We start from the raw sequence: 18,518 nt of genomic DNA, 5'->3' as shown, positions 1-18,518 counted from the left end.
AAGTATCTAAGAGATTCTGGAACCTCCCTTAGAGAGAAGATACTTTTCTGTGAAAATGTGTCTGGACTGATGAGCTTTTATCCACACATCTCTTTTTTTTTTTTTTTTTTTTAAGAGAGGGAGAAGGGGAGAGAGAGAGAGAATTTTTTTAATATTTATTTTTTAGTTATCGGCGGACACAACATCTTTGTATGTGGTGCTGAGGATCGAACCCGGGCCACACGCATGCCAGGCGAGCGCGCTACCGCTTGAGCCACATCCCCAGCCCATCCACACATCTCTTAATGATTAGTGAAAAAGAATGTGACAGAAGAGATTTAACTCATCTCCTGTGGTGGTTTGTGAGGTTTATGCAAAGCCACAGATAATGCTGATTGAAGTCATAGATTCCTGTGGATGTCAATGTACAATTAATACATTGTCAGTTACCTTAGGGATATAATGGGCTCATATTCTTACATGTATAAAGTATATATTTAAATATCAGTTTGCATTTTTGCTGTATTGATCAGCCTTGATTTTTAGATTGACTTGTTGATGGTAGAGACTGACTTGGTTTAACCTTGTCTCTTCAGCTTGAGTTACTTCTGCAAGTAAACATAGGACTGTGGATGTAGCTTAGTGGTAGAGCACTTGACTAACATGTGCGAGATCCTGGGTTCGATCCTCATCCTGCAAATAAACAAACAATATAAATCATTAGAATAATCATTTTTTGGGTTCAGATGCATGATATTATAATGGTTTTACTATGACATGTTCTGATGTACTCAGCTAGTAATATGAAAACATGAATTTAGCTATAGTTTGAATTGGCTTTTTCCTTTTTAAAAATGGGTTTAATTTATAGATCAGCAGACTAATTCTGGTTTTAGAATTTGGATCCAGGGGTCGTCTGGTATAGGGAGAGCACCAGACAGAAACTGATAGGTTTGAAGTTGGTGCTGGCTCTGTGTCAACTAGCTGTGTGACTTTGGGCAATTCACTTAACCTCTGTTCCAAATCCATCAGGTGAATGGCTGGATAGTTGGATTGATAAGGATCCTTCTATGTCTAAATTTGTGGTTATTAAGTTTGAAATGAGCTCAGATTCTAATTCTAATTGTCTGTAATGTTGGATTTTGGTGGGGTGGGTAGTACTGGTCCAGTTCTTTAGAGATATTTGACAAAATCCTTCCCCCACCCCCCCAGTACTGGGGATTGAACCCAGGGGTGCTTTACTGCTGAACTACATCTCTAGCCCTTTTCATATTTTATTTTTTGAGGTAATGTATTGCTGAGTTGCTAAAGCTGACCTCAAACTTGCAATCCTCCTGTATCAGCCTCCTGAGTCTCTGGGATTATACTCAGCTAGATACTTGACAAATTAACCGAAGGGTTTTAAGTCATCAGGCCTACACCTTGGTGGATAACTGCTTTCTCAAGTGATCTTGTCAGCTCTGGAGGTCAGGATGTTCCTTAAAGTGTATGTCCTCTCTCCATAGGTGACACGCTGTTGCAGGCCCTGGACTTGCTGTCCTTGCTCATCCAGACAGTGGAGAAGGCAGCCTCCCAGAGCACTCAGGTTCTGACAGTCACTGAAGGCGCTGCTGCAGCCTTATTACTCTCAAAGCTTTCGGTGGCTGACTCACAGGCTGGTAAGGGTCCAGAGATGTCCAGACTCTTTTAGTGTCCTTGGGATGAATGCCTTGATGTTTAGGATCATCTCATCAGTTGCAGGGCTGCTTGTCACCTGCAAGAGTGGGGATACAGCCAGGGGACTTTGTCACTGTTCTCCTTTGCTCTGGGACATGATTTGTAGATAATGCCCAGAATGACCTGCTTAGTATTGGGACTTTTTTTGTCTTACCTTCTTATATAGTCATTGGGTAAAATATTCAAAAAGTACAGAAGTGTATAATGTGAAAGTTTCTCTATATCCTTTTCTTCCAGCCACTGTTTCTCCCTTTGGACAACATTGCCAGTTTTATGTCCAGATATAGTCAATGTGTAATGAAACATGCTGGGTGACATACCGTATACATCATATTGTATCCTGAGCTTATCTTGTAAATAATTCCAAATCAGAAGGACAAAAAGATGCTCCTCATTCTTTTTTTTTTTTTTTTTTTTTTTTTGTGGCTACCTAGTTTTTCATGTCTGTTCCCCACTCCCCCCTGCCCCGCCCAGTACTGGGGATTGAACCCAGGGCCTCATGTATGCTAGGCAGGTGCTTTTCCACTGAACTACATCCCCAGCCTATGTTCCATGCTTTCTTTAGTCCACCTTTATATTTGATTTCTATCCCTTAATCAGCTTAAAGAAGGGAAGATTTATATTGGCTTACAATTTTGGAGGTTTTAGTCCATGGTTGGTTGATCTGTTGCTTTTGCCTATGGTGAGACAATTATATTATGGCAGAGAGCAAAGCTTATGTGTACAGCAAAGCTGCTCACCTCAAGGTAGCCAGGAAGCAAAGAAGGGATAGAGGAGATCCGGGGACCCAATATCTCCTTGAAGAGCATGCCCTCAGTTGCCTAACTTACTTCCACTATGAGGGATAGTGAAATCTCCTGAAGGTTCCGTCATCTCCCAATAACACTCCAGATCCAAACTATAGCAACCTGTCATTCTGTATGTGCACATGCCTGAACTTGTTTCTGTGGTGAGAAATGGAATTCAGCTCTCTTGATATGTTATTGGGTGCCCACTGGGTGTATGCCCAGACCTTGGTCTACCTGGAGGATGCAGAGATGAACATGACCTCTCTTCTGCAAATGTCAGGGTGCTTATTACTGTATAGCAGGAGCAGGGAGATGCAAAAATACCTGTGTAGTTTAACACAATATGTGGCATTAGAGCAATTTTGAAGGAGAGATTGCTTTTAATTTAGGGGATGGGTGTTGGGAAATCCTTCAGAAAGTGGAAACATTTGAACTAGAGCCCCAAGGGTCTGGAAAGATTTTATTCTCTCATGAGGGAATGGCCATGTGTGAGTCCAAACAACCCCGGTCAAGGTTGGGCAGGGAATGCCACAACGTGTGAACTTCATCAAGTATTCCAGCTTGGTATCTGGGTAGGTGGAATTTCAGATGACAAGCAGCTCGCCCTGGCTTCTATGGGCAGCAGAGAACCACTGAAGGCTTTCGTACAGAAAGCAGTGCCAGAAGGACTGAGGTTAGTCCTCAGAACAGGAGAGCAGTGAGCCTAGGAGTAATTCACCCCCGTTAGGTCCTTTACAGATCCTGCTCGGCAGCTTCAGAATGGAGGGGCCCCGTCCTGGGGAATATGGTGCACTGCATTATGGGGTGACTATTGGTTTCTTGCAGAGGCCAAACTGAACAGTTTTTGGCAACTGGTTGTGGATGAGAAGAAGCAGATTTTCACTTCTGAGAAATTCCTGCTCATGGCTTCCGAGGATGGTGAGTTATTTGGAGATCTCTCAGTGCGTCTTCAGAGAGTATCCTTCCCTGACCACTTGTTTGGCCAGTCAGCTCTGCAGAAACCTAGATAGAGCAATCAGATCTACAGCTTTGACTGTGGTTGGAATGAACTCATTCCTGTAGGGAGTGTCAGGCTCAGGAAGTGGGGGGACTTTGGTGAATTGTGGAGACATAGCAGTCAGTGATGCTTGTGGAACTGGGATATTAGCTGTAATTATAGCTGATTGGGTAATTGGTGCTGTCTCGAGTTATGTTAAGAGCTGAGAAGCTCTAGTGGAGTGTGGCAGGCTCTACTCCCCCACCAGGAGACACAGAAAGAAACTACTAGTTTCTATCCTGGCAGAAAAGGAACAGTTGATCTCTAAATGTATATGTAAAATTCTAGGTCGCCTTAAGAGGAGTCTGCCACTAATTAGTGATTTGAAAAATCTTTTGACTCACAAATCACAACATCCTATAAATGAGCTACAACTATTAGTCACTTCCCGGCTTTTAAAAAAAAATTAGTTAGCTTTTGATTTGATGGTGTATTCATATAATTCAAAAATAAAAGACAAAGAGGTCTACACTGAAAATCATACCCCTGCTTGGATCTTGGGCTACTCTCTTCTCCTGGCCATCAGTCACCAGTGTTATCAGGTGCTTTTTTTTTTTTTTAATTCCCAAACATTTTTTTTTTAGTTGTAGTTGGACACAATACATTTATTTTATTTATTTTTATGTGGTGCTGAGGATCGAACCCAGCGCCTGCATGTGCTAGGCGAGCATTCTACGGCTGAGCCACAACCCCCCAGCCCCATCAGGTGCTCTTGTGTCCTTGGTATTTTATAAATACACAAGTAAATAACTTTATATGCTAGTTCTCTATTTTCTTTTACACAAATGGTAGTCTGCCTGCTGTATACACTGTGTATCCTGGGCTTGGAAATGAGTTCATGTCCAATATATAATCAGCATTCTTGTTCTTTTTTAGAACTGCATGGTAGGGCTTGGTAGAGTGCTTGTATGGGATGCACAGGGCCCTGGGTTTAATCCCCAGCACCCCAAGCAAAACAAAACAAAACACAAAAAACCCCAAACTGCATAGTAAATCAATCTATCGATCTATTTATTTATTTATTTTTTAGTACTAGGGATTGAACGGTGGGGGGAGGGTGGCGCTTAATCACCAATTTACATCCCCAGAACTTTTTTATATTTTATTTAGAGACAGTCTTCACTAAGTTGTTTAGGACTTTGTTAAGTTGCTGAGGCAGGTTTTGAATTTGCAATCCTTTTGCCTCTGCCTTCTGAGCTGCTAGTATTACAGTCATGTGCCACTGCATTTGGCTAGTAATTTTTAATTATTGAAAAAAGGGTATACTTTTCCACATTCTAAAATGCACTTGTCTATAATAAGCAAAAAGAAAGAAATATAAATGAGCTACAATTTCACATCCAGTGATAATCACGTTTACATTTTGGTGTTAATTTTCCAGTTCTTTTTGAGTGCATATATGCATATGTGTGTACACATGCCTGTTTTAAAAACTGTTTCTTGTCTATTTCAGCCCTGTGTACTGTGTTGCATTTGACAGAGAGACTTTTCCTTGATCACCCACATAGACTCACCGGCAACAAAGTTCAGTATGTGAAGCTTTGCTTATCTTGTCCCTTTGGCCAAACAAGGCAAACCCTGGCAAGAGTCTGAGAAGTGGGGTGTGTAAGAGGGCTGGCTGTAGAAAACCCTGCTCCCTGACCTCTCAGAACCATCTGCCCCTTTGCTTGCAGGCAGTACCACCGTGCCCTGGTGGCGGTACTCCTGAGCCGCACCTGGCATGTCCGCAGGCAGGCTCAGCAGACAGTTCGGAAGCTGCTGTCCTCTCTTGGGGGCTTTAAGCTGGCCTACGGACTCCTGGAGGAGCTGAAGGCTGTCCTTAGTTCTCATAAGGTGAGGACATCTGGACCCTGGAATTGGGCCACTTGAACCCACTCAGCCAACCCTGCTTATGCCCTGGGGTTTTGGCTGGGCGACTCCTGGGCTGTTGTCTCACTCAGATCCTGTGTGATGCTAGAACCTTCTATCCCGCCCCCCAGCTGTGGTAACGTCTTTGAACTTATTTTTCTTTTCAGAGTCTCTTCTTTCCCTTCCCATGTCTCCACCTATTGGGGATTAAACTCAAGGGTGCTCTACGTATGAGCTATATCCTTAGCCCTTTAAATTTATTTTTAGTTTTTATTTTGAGGCTGGGTCTTGCTCAGTTGCTAAGGCTGACCTCGAACTTGGCAGTCCTCCTGCCCCAGCCTACCAAGTTGCTGGGATTAGAGGTGTGGGCCTCGTGCCTAGTCCATGCCTTTTTTTTCTTTTTTTCCTGTGATGTTGAGGATTGAACTCAGGGTTTTACACATACTGGGCAAGTGCTCTACGACTGAGCTACATCCCCAGTCTCCTATCCCTTTTTCCCCCCTTAGCCCTTTAAAAAATTTTTAATTTTTGGACAGTGTCTTGCTAGGTTTCCCAGAATGGCCTTGAATTTATGCTTTCATGCTTTGGCCTCCTGAGTAGCTGGGATTACAGGTGTGTGCTGCTATTTCCAGCTTTCTTCATGCCTTTAGACATGCAGCTCTACCTTTTTCTCTTTGGATGTTTTCACCTTTATGCTTTTAAAGCACTTAATAATTTTTAAAGCATTTTTTTACCCATTCTCCCTTTGATTTTTCACAGTACCTATCAAGGCAGTTGGGATTAATAACTCTTGTTTTGTATGAACTCTCCAGGGTTCCAGGAGCTGAAATGATTTGCCTGGGTCTCCTAGCCAGTGAGAGGAAGACCTCTTTAGGGGAGACCCCAAGGGCCTGACTCCTATTGCATGCTCTTTATCTGTGCTTCACTGCTTTTCTCCCTAAGCTTGTTGGAGGCATGTGGGCGGTCTTACGCCAGGTCTCCTGAACTAATTTTCATTTTATTTTTCTGAAGACTTTTTAGGTGCATATCACAGGTGCTTTACCTTTCCAGGCACAGCTCACAGCCTGAATTTTCCAGTGAAAGAAGCTGGGCATCAGTCCCCCACTCCATCAGGGACCCCAGAGAACAATAGGAGTGAGAGGCGTGGTGTCCCTGGCATATTGTATCCTGGATGCCAGGCCTGCACAGGTCTCTGAGCAGTAGAGACTTACATGTTGTCTCCACACAGGTGCTGCCCTCAGAGGCTCTGGTGACTGATGCTGGGGAGGTGACTGAGATGGGAAAGGCCTATGTGCCTCCACGGGTTCTGCAGGAGGCTCTGTGTGTCATTTCTGGTGTGCCAGGGCTTGAGGGTGACATCACTAACACTGAACAGCTGGCCCGGGAGATGCTGATCATCTCCCACCACCCATCCTTAGGTCTGTGGCCATGGTTGGTATGGGAGAGATAGGGGCTCTGTTGGGCAGGTTGAAAATAGGCTGGGCAGAAAGCTTCAAAGAGCCGTGTCCCCTTCAGTGGCAGTACAGTCTGGACTCTGGCCAGCACTTCTCGCCAAGATGAAGATTGACCCTGAAGCCTTCATCACCAGGCACCTAGATCAGATCATTCCCAGGATCACCACACAGAGTCCCCTGAACCAGGTGATGCATGCATGAGCTGGTTCTGGCCTGAGGTTGGAGATGGGGGATGGACTTCCCTTCTATGGTGCAAGAAAAAGAGGGCTCAAAGAAACAAGAGGAGGAGTAGTGAAATATGGGCTTGAGCTCTTGGTTATATGTTCCAGAAAATGCAAACTGGTTTAAGCAGAAAGAGGGACTTAATGTTTCATATACCTGCACAGTCCAAGGACGTGACTAACTTGCTACAGGGACTCAGCAATGGTACCTTGATACTCAGGTACCATTGGATGGCGTGGGTGTTGTGTTTCTCACTTTGATCCATCTGTCTCTTACCCCTGCTTTCTATGCTGTGAAATCCACTCTCAGTTTTTCTTTTTCTGGTGGCAAAAGAACTAGTTCCAGACTTCTTGTCCCTCTGATGGCTCCAGTGGGAAAAGCATGTCTTTTCTGGTAATGTCAACTGGCATGGGGTCTCATTGCCTCCGGTAGATCTGATGGAGGTCCTGTGCTCATCCCCAAGCTTGTCTTTCTGGTCTGGGTCATGTGCCTACCTCTAGAAAGGGTGAGCACAGCTCCACCTGGTCTATGTAGATTCAGAATGTGAAAAAATTGTATCCCCAGGGTCAGACTATTACTCTGCTGTTACCAGACTGAGGGGTAAATGCTAGCTGAGTAAGGCAGGTATTACAGTCACCTGCTCTGGTGGACAGTGCTCAGAAAGAAAAAGCAGTGGCAAGAAGAAAGGGAGCCAACTGCCAGAGAATGTAAGCATGGCAGGACCCTCCTCTCATGCCAGCTCTGACTGTCTATATCTGTCCTTCAGTCTTCCATGAATGCCATGGGTTCCCTTTCCATCCTGTCCCCGGACCGGGTCCTCCCGCAGCTCATCAGCACTATCACAGCCTCTGTGCAGAACCCTGCACTACGCCTGGTGACAAGGGAAGAGTTTGCCATCATGCAGACCCCTGCTGGGGAGCTGTACGATAAATCCATCATCCAGAGGTAAGTGAGCTATGCTGTGGGTTCAATCGCCTTTCTACTCCAACTCCTAGTTTTCTTGCTAGGAAACGTTATGGAGATACCACTTCCTTTGTGGGGTTATTGTGAGGAGCAAATAAAACCTACTCATTCATTGGGCAAAAATCTGCTGTATTCCAGATCTGGCACTTAGGCCTTGGATACCAGAGTGTATGTAACCTCTGGTGCTGTCCTGGCACACAGTACCTGTAATTGCATAGCTGGCAGGAGGCTGAAGGGACTAGCGGCTCTTTTGTGCTGACTTATACCTCTCTGTTTCAGTGCCCAGCAGGACAGCATAAAAAAAGCCAACATGAAGCGAGAGAACAAAGCTTACTCCTTCAAGGAGCAGATCATTGAGCTGGAGCTGAAGGAGGTAAGTCCAGGAGGCACTTCAGTGTGGCTGCTGAAACTGAGCTTGGTGGTCTCTGTCTGCTGGCTGTCTCTGCTGCACATAGACTGTTCCCTGGATCATCCTCCAGGCTCATTGCACACTCCCCACTTGTCCTAGCCAGCTTCTTCTTCTGCCCCCCCCCCCCAAGAAAATGTGTTAGTTTCTCACCTGTTTCTGTAAAGGCTGGATCCTGTCTTGAGCCCTAACAGCTGGCACAGGCCTGTCCAGTGGAACCTGTGGGGAGTCCTGGTCGATTGGCACATTCAGTTTTGAACAGCTGGTTCTGGTGTGAACAGTGTACACGTGTCACCCTCACCTGTCTCAGACTGTGCTTTGCCCACAGTCTTTTGTAGGCTGAGTTCTTTTCATCTTTCTTATCTCAGCCCACCTGGGCCTTTCTCAGGGAGGCCACCTCCCACCCTGTCCTCTATCCACCTAGCTGTGGTGTAGGCCCTGCTCTCTTCCCAGTTTACATCAGACTCACTTCTTTCATAATATTTCTCATGCTCCACAGGCCTTGTGTCTAGTATTTGTTCATTTGTTTCTTGTCTGCCTTCACCTGCAGATTGTGAGCTCCACAAGGGCAGGGACTTCATCTCTTGCCCCTGGTATCTCTAGCATCCGGAACAGTGCCTGGGGCATGATGTCAGTGCTCACTAAGTACTTGCTGAAAAAGGGAGTGATTTCTCTGCCTTGTCATCTCTGGCTACCTGAGCGGCTTTGTCCAGGCTTCAGTTTATGCTGTGGGAGAGCTGCTGTTGGCAGGATCTGGGCCCAAAGGGAGGCTGAAGTTTTGAATCTAAAGCCATGTGGTCATCAGAATTGGCTTTGGAGTACATTGAGGGACCTTTTATTTCTTTATCATATCAGAAGTCCTCCTTGTCTTTGTTAGAGAATCCAGTTTCAAAAAAAAAAAAAGAAAAAAGAAAAGAAAAAAACCTGCTTCTCTACCTGTTTTAATTATGGAAACATCAAGTGACTGTCGACGTTATAGGGGGTGAGGGAGGCTGCATGATGGGCTCTGGGGCTCCAGTCACAGACGTGGAGCTGTCCTGGTGTTCTCTTTGGAAGCAGGTTTGCCGTCCCCTGGTAGGGTGGCAGGTCTGTTCCCTGGAGATGGAATTGGTTTGCTAACCCTGACCCTTCAGGAGATAAAGAAGAAGAAAGGTATAAAAGAGGAGGTGCAGCTGACTAGCAAGCAGAAGGAGATGCTGCAGGCCCAGCTGGATAAGGAGGCACAGATCCGGAGGCGGCTGCAGGAGGTAAGTGGCTGCCACCACCACACACCATGACAGGAGGGTGCTGGGCAGCACAGGCCCATTCCTTGCTGTCCCCCACTGGAGCCTTTCTGACCTGCCATCCTGGCTACTCTACTTGCAGCTGGATGGGGAGCTGGAGGCAGCGCTAGGACTGCTGGACACCATCCTGGCCAAGAACCCGTCTGGTCTGACCCAGTATATTCCTGTGTTGGTTGACTCTTTCCTGCCCTTGCTGAAGTCTCCCCTGGCTGCTCCCAGGATCAAGAACCCCTTCCTGTCCTTGGCTGCCTGTGTCATGCCCCCTAGGCTCAAGGCTTTGGGTTAGTCCTTGTTTGCTGGCTATGGGGATAAGCCCAGCAATTTGGGAGGTGGGCTGGGGATGCCCCCTAGTGGTTGTGATGAGGCATGTGATGACCTATGCTGCTGAATTTTGTTTCCACATGGAATCCATCAGTGAATCCTCAAATTGGGTATGTTTACCTCCTCTTTACTCTCAGGATCAAGTTGTAGAGCCTGGCCAGTATCTCATCTTTCTGTAGGAGTTTTAAAACTAGGAAGTCAGGTGTTCAGTGGTAGTAAGGTTGGTTTGGTACAATGTGTCCAGTCATTGCAGCTCAGAGCTTCTGAGCAGCTGTGTGTCAGTAGTGATCAGAGATTCCCTGTTACCTTTAGACTTTTTATTTCTTTCTTTTTTTTTTTTTTTTTTTTTTTTGTGGTGCTGGCCTTGTGCATGCAAGGTAAGCACTGTAGCAACTGAGCTATATCCCCAGCCCACCTTTAGCTTTCTGTTAGCTCTGCTCTGAAGAAACAAAGACCAGAGAGGGTAGCTTGGAATTATGGTGGCCTAACTTTATGGGTTGTTTACTGACCTTAAGCAGATTTCTTTCCTACCTTAAAAGGGATGGTCCCATGGGTGAGGCTGAAATCTGTGCATTGTTCTGAGTGGAAAAGTTCATTGGTTGTATGGAAGCTGCCAGAAGCATCACCTGGCTGACAGGGCTTACTACATAGAAGGTGGTAGCCCCATGTGGCTTGAGTTTTACTCTTGGCTGAATAACTCTTGCTCATGCTTCTCTCAGCACATTTAGAATTTCTCTAGTGTCAGAAGGGCAGCTCCTTGCTGACCTATTTATCCTGTGTCACTGTCAGAAAGATCAAATGAGAAATTAGGTTGGAGACATTTTTGTGAAGCAGAAGAGCTTATTAATTCAGAGGGAAGAGGTGTTTCTGCTCTGGGTCCCTTGTTTGTGCCAGGGCCAGATGCTGTGTCTTTGTGTGGGCTAGTCCTGCTGGGTCTCTTTGCAGGCACTTTGGTGAGCCACGTGACTCTGCGCATGCTGAAGCCAGAATGTGCTCTGGATAAGTCCTGGTGCCAGGAAGAGCTATCAGTGGCTGTGAAGAGGGCGGTGACACTGCTGCATGTCCACACTATCACCAGCAGGGTGGGCAAGGGTGAGCCAGGTAAGGGATGACATGGAACCCAGGGCTTAGGGCAGTGTGATCTGGTGTGGGGAATTCTATAGGAGCCATGGCAGTGTCACTGGGGCTTCCTGAGTCTTGGCCCTGAGTGAGTCTTCCCTCCTCAGCCTTGATTTCCTCATGTGAAAAATGAGGGATTGGACTAGTTGGAGGATTTCAAAGTCCAATCCTGGTATTCTGTGAGTCTTTGTGACCCTTTTGAGGGTTTACTTTGGCATCTGCTTCTCTGTTCATTGGCTTTAGTCCTGAGCTGCCAGCCACCATCCCTGCTGTGTGCAGGCATCAGGAGGGTCTCCAAGCTTTCCCCTGCCCCCCTGCCCTGCCGTGCCCTGTCCACAGGATCATCCTGTCTGCTACTTTCTCTGGCAGATGCTGCACCCTTATCTGCACCAGCCTTCTCCTTGGTCTTCCCGTTGCTGAAAATGGTGCTGACCGAGATGCCCCGCCACAGTGAAGAGGAGGAGGAGCGGATGGCTCAGATTCTTCAGATCCTTACTGTCCATGCCCAGCTGAGGGCCTCACCTAGCACCCCACCTGGACGTGTGGACGAGGTTGGCAGGGAGCTCTGTTCTCCCCTTGTTTTGAGAGGCTTTCTCCGGGGAAGGTGCTTGTAATACTTCTTGACCCATGAATAGTTTTGGTGGGAAAGTAGAGGGCATGTGTTTGGTTTTTTTTTTTTTTTAAATTTTTAAAGATGTTGATGGACCTTTATTTTATTCATTTATTTATATGTGGTGCTGAGGATCAAACCCAGTGCCTCACATATGCTAGGCAAGTACTCTACCACTGAGCCACAACCCCAGCCCGAGGGCATGTGTTTGTATTTACACAGCCACATACATGGTGTGACGGGCTTGCTGTTTCTTTTGTGACTCTGGATTTCTGTCTTATGTCAGTGTGTACAGACCTACTTTATTGATTTTACTGACTGTGAGATCATATGCTATACACGCATCATGTTTAACTTTTCACTTATTGATAGATATTTTAAGGTTTTTCCTGTTTTGAGCAGTACTATGATGTGTATGTGTATATATGCCCAGTACAACCAATGTGAGCATTTCTTTTCTTTTTTGGGGGGACTATGGGGGTTTGAACTAAGGGGCACTTGACCACTGAACCACATCCCCAGCCCTATTTTGTATTTTAGTTATAGACAGGGTCTCACTGAATTGCTTAGTGCCTTGCTTTTTGCTGAGGCTGGCTTTGAACTCAAAATCCTCCTATCTTAGCCTCCCAAGCCGCTGGGATTATAGGCGTGTGCCACTGCACCCAACATGAGCATTTCTGTAGGATATATATTGGATGTGGAATCACTGGGGTACATAGCATGTTTTGACTACCCTCTCACTGAGAGTTCCCTTTTCTGCTGGGTGTGATGGTGCATGCCTGTGATCCCAGCAACTGGGGAGGCTGAGGCAGGTGGATCACAAGTTGGGGATGTAACTTAGTGGTAGCGTGCCCTTGCTTTCAGTTCCTACTACCAAAAAAAGAGATGAAGAGAAAAATAAAGAGAAGAGTGAGCTTCCTTTTTTTCAAACCTAATTCAATCTCAGGTAGCATGAGTATTGCTAATGATGAGTGATGTATTTTATTTTGTTTCTTTACTTGTAAAGGTGTAAGTTCTTCATATACTTATGATCCATCTGTATTTCATAGTCAGTGAATTTCTCAAAAGTTTTAGAATTTATTCATATTTAATTCCTAAGGATCATGGTTGACTGAGGTTAGCACCTGTGGAGTTTGTTGTAAACCTAATGAGGTTTCACAGTGTAGTCAGTTATACGACCCAGAATGCTGTCCTGTGGGTGAGAGGATGCCATTGATTGCCCACCAAGGTTTGGTCATGGACCTTCCCCATAGCCTCACCCCGACTCATCTGCTCTTTTCTTCAGAATGGCCCAGAGTTGTTGCCTCGTGTGGCCATGCTGCGTCTTCTGACTTGGGTGATTGGGACGGGCTCACCCCACCTACAGGTAATCTGCTTTTCTTTTGGCTGATGCTGGGACTCAGTTTGTGACCCTGACTTTAGGTCCTAGCATGAATGGTTAGTTCATAGTTCTCTCAGCCCTCACTTTTGAACTTGAGTAAAGCCAGCCTGACTTTCTCAGCTAGTGAGGGGTTTCCCTTGAATCCTGCCACTGGCCTGGTGCCTGAGGTCTTGGGTGGGTGTTCTCAGTTTAGAGCCTTCGCTGGGCACCCCCAGCCCATTGCCTGGTCCCTTAGTAAATGATTTGTTGAACTGAACCAGTGGGTTGATATCTATAGGTGCTGGCCTCAGACACCCTGACTACCCTGTGTGCCAGCAGCAGTGGCGAAGATGGCTGTGCCTTCGCAGAGCAGGAGGAGGTGGATGTGCTACTTTGTGCCTTGCAGTCCCCATGTGCCAGCGTGCGGGAGACTGCACTCCAGGTATGTGCCCCCTCCCTCGAGGGGCCACTGCAGCATCCCTTGTCACTTTGCAAGTGTTTGAGCTATAGGATAGGCATAGGATAGGCACTTGAGGGTGGGTTTGGTATGCTTCTTAAAAAATGAAAAGCTAAGCAGATGTGATATATCACTGTCTGTTTTTTTCTTTACCTTGGAAGACTTTACTTAATTTTGAAGCTGGAATGTGGATTCTGGTATTGTTAAAGGAAGCCTAACTCTCAGCATTAGTGTATTTCCTCACCTGTACAGTGGCTTTTGGACCACAACTCAAGAGTCCCCTTGGAATGATGAGACCGGTTCCCAAATGATAATCTGTAGCCTCCTGCTATTTGCATGACAGCGTTTCACTAGCACTTGGCAAAATGTGAAAAAACATGGCAGTGTGGTAAATTATTTTTACAAATTCAATTAACAAAGGGGATGCACTTTTTTCTGAGCTTTAATCTGTTTTTCTTTTTAAATTTAGAGTTAAATTAGGTTTACATTAAAACAATTCTACCACCATACAAGCATCATTTCACAAAAGACAAAAATTTGGGTGTTCGTCTTTTCTGGTGTTGAATTGATCCTAGGGCTTTGCATATGCTAAGCTTGTGCTATTCCACTGTGCTACACTCCCAAACCTCTCCCCCCACCCCCCTAAAGCTGCCTGAGGAGAGACAGAGCAGATAATAATTTGAGCTGATTCTCAGCAATTTCTAGAGCAACAGTGTCTAGTGGAATTTTGTGCTGTTTTATGTAGTAGCCACCTGTAGCTATTGAACACTTGAAGTGTGGTGGTTACAACTGAGTAACTTAGTTACTTTTCAAATTGATTTAGCTTTAAATAGCCACATTTAGCTAGTGGTTATGTCTTGGATAGTTCAGCCCAGAGAGGAGGAGCCCGGGGGATGTTGGAGGCTGAGCCTCACATGTCCTACCCCTCCCTCTCCCCTTCCCAGGGGCTGATGGAACTCCATATGGTATTGCCAGCACCTGATACTGATGAGAAGAATGGTTTGAACCTGCTGCGGAGGCTCTGGGTAGTCAAGTTTGACAAAGAGGAGGAGATCCGCAAGTTGGCTGAGAGGTGAGAGCCAGTGGGAGACTGCTTTCTCCTGCCCTGTCCTCTCTCCCTTAGGAAATAACCACACCCAGTTTGCTCAGCCTCCAGAGAGAGAAGGACTGGCTGGGGCTGAAGGGGCAGGTGCTGCAGTAACTTGTCTGACCAGCCCTGCCCTTGGTCTGCTGCAGGCTCTGGGCGACCATGGGCCTTGATCTGCAGCCAGACCTCTGTTCCTTGCTGATCGACGATGTGATCTATCATGAGGCAGCTGTGAGGCAGGCTGGGGCTGAAGCCCTCTCCCAGGCAGTGGCGCGGTACCAGCGGCAGGCGGCTGAGGTCATGGGCAGGCTCATGGAGATTTACCAGGAGAAACTCTACGTGAGTGACCTGGGCAGCCTGCTGTGGTCTGGGTGGTGTGACATTATGTTGGACTTTGCCTTGCTCCTGACTACTCTAAAAAGGAGTCTTGGGTCTCATGGTGACTGGTACTGGTTTCCCACCTCACAGTCATGGTGCCAAGGCTATTGGTCTGCCTGGCTGGGCATTTACCAACTTTTCTATTGCAGCGGCCACCCCCGGTGCTGGATGCATTGGGACGAGTTATTTCAGAATCTCCTCCAGATCAGTGGGAAGCCAGGTATAAATCCTGTTCCGATCTTGTTCTCCTGCAGGCTTTCTGAGGTGTAGCAGGTTGGCTGGGGTGGGTGCCATGAGGAGGCAGCATGTGGCAGTGGGATAAGCGGAGGGAGAGAGCTAGACTGCTGTCAGGGAGACTGGAGTTCCAGTGGTGGGTTTTGTGTCAGCTGTGTGCCCTTGAGCATGGTCCTTCTTTTCTCCAGGCCTGTTTTCTCACCTGTCTGAAAGTCACAGTAACAAAACCTGCCTTGCAGGGTATCGAGACTAGTCCATTGACAGTGTGTGAAGGCTCAGTAAATGTTAGTTTCCTTCGCCTTGGTTCCCATAGATAGCAGCTGGAGGGTTAGGCAGGTGTCTGACAGCAAGTGGGACCTTGGAAGAAACTTACTGCCCACAGAGCAGGCTTCATGAAATATGTGGTCTTCTGAATGACAGGCCCTGCATGCTTCACTCCTGTGCTGTTTTGTGTGTCAGTGGGGAGTGGTGTATAGGCCTATCTCTGTTTCTTTGTTTTTCATTCCAGGCCATCAGCTAGGGATAGGACATAGATTCTTTCTCCTGGTGATCTTCTTACTGCTCTGTAATAGTAAAGAACAACATCACTTTGCCTTGGGAGAATATGATCCCTTTTGAAGGCCTTTATCAGTTTCTTTTAACTTTGTCCTCTGACACCCTGCCTTGGAGATAGAGGGGTGGGCATTGTATTCACATGTGGGGAAACAGGACACCTGGCAGTATCAGGTAAACTCAGGGCAGATGGCTTATCTCCATGGGTAGTTCTAGCACGTTGGACAAGCGCTGAGTTGTGGACTCTGTGCTGTGCCCTGCCTTGCCCTGGAAAGGGTTTTTACTATGCTCTGGCTCTCTCTGCTGGCACATATTTCATCAGCACAGGAGGCCCCTGGCTGGCCCTCAACCTGCCCACATGCTCCTGCCTCTTTCCTAGGTGTGGCCTGGCCTTGGCCCTGAACAAGCTTTCTCAGTATTTGGACAGCTCTCAGGTGAAGCCACTCTTTCAGTTTTTTGTCCCTGATGCCCTCAATGACCGAAATCCAGACGTCCGAAAGTGCATGTTAGATGCTGCTCTTGCAACACTCAACGCCCATGGGAAGGTAAGAGGGTTGTGGCTAACTGAGGAGATGGAACTGATCAGTGGGCACAGAGATGCTGAGTGTTAGAAATCCTGGCAGGGCACCAGCCCCTGATGGGAAATTTTATTTATATTTCTTTTGAGCCAAAAAGCCCCCGGGAGGATGTTAAATTCTTATAAGTCTCCTATAGTCCTGCCAGAAAACTGGAAATCCTGCTAGCATCATTGATTGGCTGGCTTGTGAGGATCCCTATCCCAGAGCTAGACTCGGGCTTGGTCATTGGCAGAGACTGTCATCCTTATATAGCCCTTAGGGTTGACCTGTAGCTCTGGGGGACTGGATTTTCCAGGAGAACGTCAACTCGCTGCTACCAGTGTTTGAAGAGTTCCTGAAGGATGCTCCCAATGATGCCAGCTACGATGCTGTGCGGCAGAGTGTGGTGGTCTTGATGGGCTCGTTGGCCAAGCACCTGGACAAGAGTGACCCCAAAGTGAAGCCCATTGTTGCCAAGCTCATTGCTGCCCTCTCCACCCCCTCCCAGCAGGTATCTGCCATCTGGCCTATGGCCCACAAGCCAGCTGGGGATTGGGCACCTACCTGCTGGGGATAGACTGTGGGATGCTAGGGGCTGAGTGGGGAGATCAGCAAGCAGTCGACTCCTCTTCCACAGAGAGCCTGGTTTGTAGTGGAGAGTACCTCTAGGGGAGGGAACTTTGTTCTAATGGATCTCCTAGGTATTTCATTTCTTTTTATACTCATTTGTTAGTACTTTTTTTGGTGCTTAGTATATAGTGATTTAAAAAGTAAAAATGAGTTTCCTCCATGTCAAGGCATCTCCTGGCCCTTACTTTGGTTACATGCACCATGGTGTAAAGCTTTTTTTTTTTGTTGTTGGGGATTGAACCCAGGGCCTTGTGCATGTAGTATTTTTTTTTTCTTTTTCTCTTTGACAAAAATGCATTTACATATAAGTTCTGCAATTTTGCATTTTAGGCCAACCAGAATGTCTTCAAAATTTATAAATGGGAACAAATTTCCAAAATTGTGGTCAGATCGTATTAGAAAGCTCAACCTGCAAAAGGGCTGCATGACAAGATTTGCTGATCTTGAGTTGAGCCTTATGAGCTATGACTGGAAGGCAGGAGTCTTTTGGTATCATCCAAATTGGCCTTGGTCCTATAAGGCCCATTATATAGAGGCTCAGAAGTTTACTTTTCTCAGATCTATTTTTCTGGGTGGGCCCATCTTTTGGGGTTTCCCATTTCAGTTCTTCATTTAGACTAGAAACAGTACCAGAATGTTCTCATCACTAATAGGTCATAGTGTGTGCCCTGATGGAGTGCATGTGTGGTATGAGAGTATATGAAATGCTGCTCCTCTGTTGCCTTGTGACATGTGCAGCAGTGGCTGAGATGAGGTTTGGGGTATCAAGTGGTGGCCACTGCATGGGGCTGTTGGGTGCCAGCAACCAGCCATTGTTGAGCTTGAGGCACTGATGAGGTGGGCCTCTTTGATAGGTTCAGGAATCCGTGGCCAGCTGCTTGCCGCCTCTGGTGCCAGCCATCAAGGAGGACGCTGGAGGGATGATCCAGCGGCTCATGCAGCAGCTGCTGGAGTCAGACAAGTATGCAGAGCGTAAAGGGGCTGCATATGGGCTGGCAGGCCTTGTGAAGGGCCTGGGCATCCTCTCTTTGAAACAGCAGGAAATGATGGCAGCACTGACTGATGCCATTCAGGATAAGAAGAACTTCCGCCGGCGTGAGGGTGAGCATCTCTGGGCTTTGTGCTGCCCACACGGGAAGTCAGTGCCCATTGCTGCCAGAGGAAGGAAGCTGGCATTTCCTTCCCAGCTGACTGGCGGGTGTGTGACCCATCCCAGCCCCATCCTTTCTGGTTTGGCTGGACTTTGTAATTTCTAAGTCAGCAGGACCCTTAGTTGAGAGATGTTTTGTCTTTCCAGTTGTTAATCCCAGGAAGTGATGATGGCTCCCTGCCTTCTTCTCCCCTCCAATCTGCCACATGCCTGCTATGGGTGCTGAAACAGTGATTGCTACACTCTAGTACCATGGCTTCCCTGAGTGTTTCCATAGAGTGAAGGAGCAGGAGGTTACTGACTCTTTTTGTCTCCTGTGGCAGTCCCCAGAGGACATTCTGTTCCCAGCTATCTTGCCTTCTGCCCCC

The 18,518-nt window shown here is 46.9% G+C and overlaps 1 protein-coding gene across 1 annotated transcript in view; it reads left to right on the top strand.

Annotated features, from left to right (window-relative positions):
• The window catches only part of Gcn1 (GCN1 activator of EIF2AK4), a 62,070-nt gene that overhangs the window by 19,932 nt on the left and 23,620 nt on the right, over nt 1-18,518 (top strand). Inside the window, exons 15-34 of the mRNA XM_026403381.2 lie at nt 1,485-1,637; nt 3,309-3,401; nt 4,973-5,048; nt 5,193-5,352; nt 6,596-6,785; nt 6,883-7,007; nt 7,810-7,988; nt 8,286-8,379; nt 9,546-9,659; nt 9,778-9,976; nt 10,962-11,117; nt 11,505-11,686; nt 13,031-13,111; nt 13,404-13,547; nt 14,507-14,634; nt 14,799-14,988; nt 15,177-15,247; nt 16,193-16,358; nt 16,687-16,881; nt 17,855-18,101. Of these exons, the coding sequence (XP_026259166.2) occupies nt 1,485-1,637; nt 3,309-3,401; nt 4,973-5,048; nt 5,193-5,352; nt 6,596-6,785; nt 6,883-7,007; nt 7,810-7,988; nt 8,286-8,379; nt 9,546-9,659; nt 9,778-9,976; nt 10,962-11,117; nt 11,505-11,686; nt 13,031-13,111; nt 13,404-13,547; nt 14,507-14,634; nt 14,799-14,988; nt 15,177-15,247; nt 16,193-16,358; nt 16,687-16,881; nt 17,855-18,101 (2,943 nt within the window). The remainder of the gene's footprint in view (nt 1-1,484; nt 1,638-3,308; nt 3,402-4,972; nt 5,049-5,192; nt 5,353-6,595; nt 6,786-6,882; nt 7,008-7,809; nt 7,989-8,285; nt 8,380-9,545; nt 9,660-9,777; nt 9,977-10,961; nt 11,118-11,504; nt 11,687-13,030; nt 13,112-13,403; nt 13,548-14,506; nt 14,635-14,798; nt 14,989-15,176; nt 15,248-16,192; nt 16,359-16,686; nt 16,882-17,854; nt 18,102-18,518) is intronic.

Source organism: Urocitellus parryii, chromosome 3 (genome assembly GCF_045843805.1).
Source record: "Urocitellus parryii isolate mUroPar1 chromosome 3, mUroPar1.hap1, whole genome shotgun sequence".
NCBI classification, from domain to species: Eukaryota; Metazoa; Chordata; class Mammalia; order Rodentia; family Sciuridae; genus Urocitellus; species Urocitellus parryii.
This window is presented reverse-complemented; position numbering and strand designations above follow the sequence as displayed.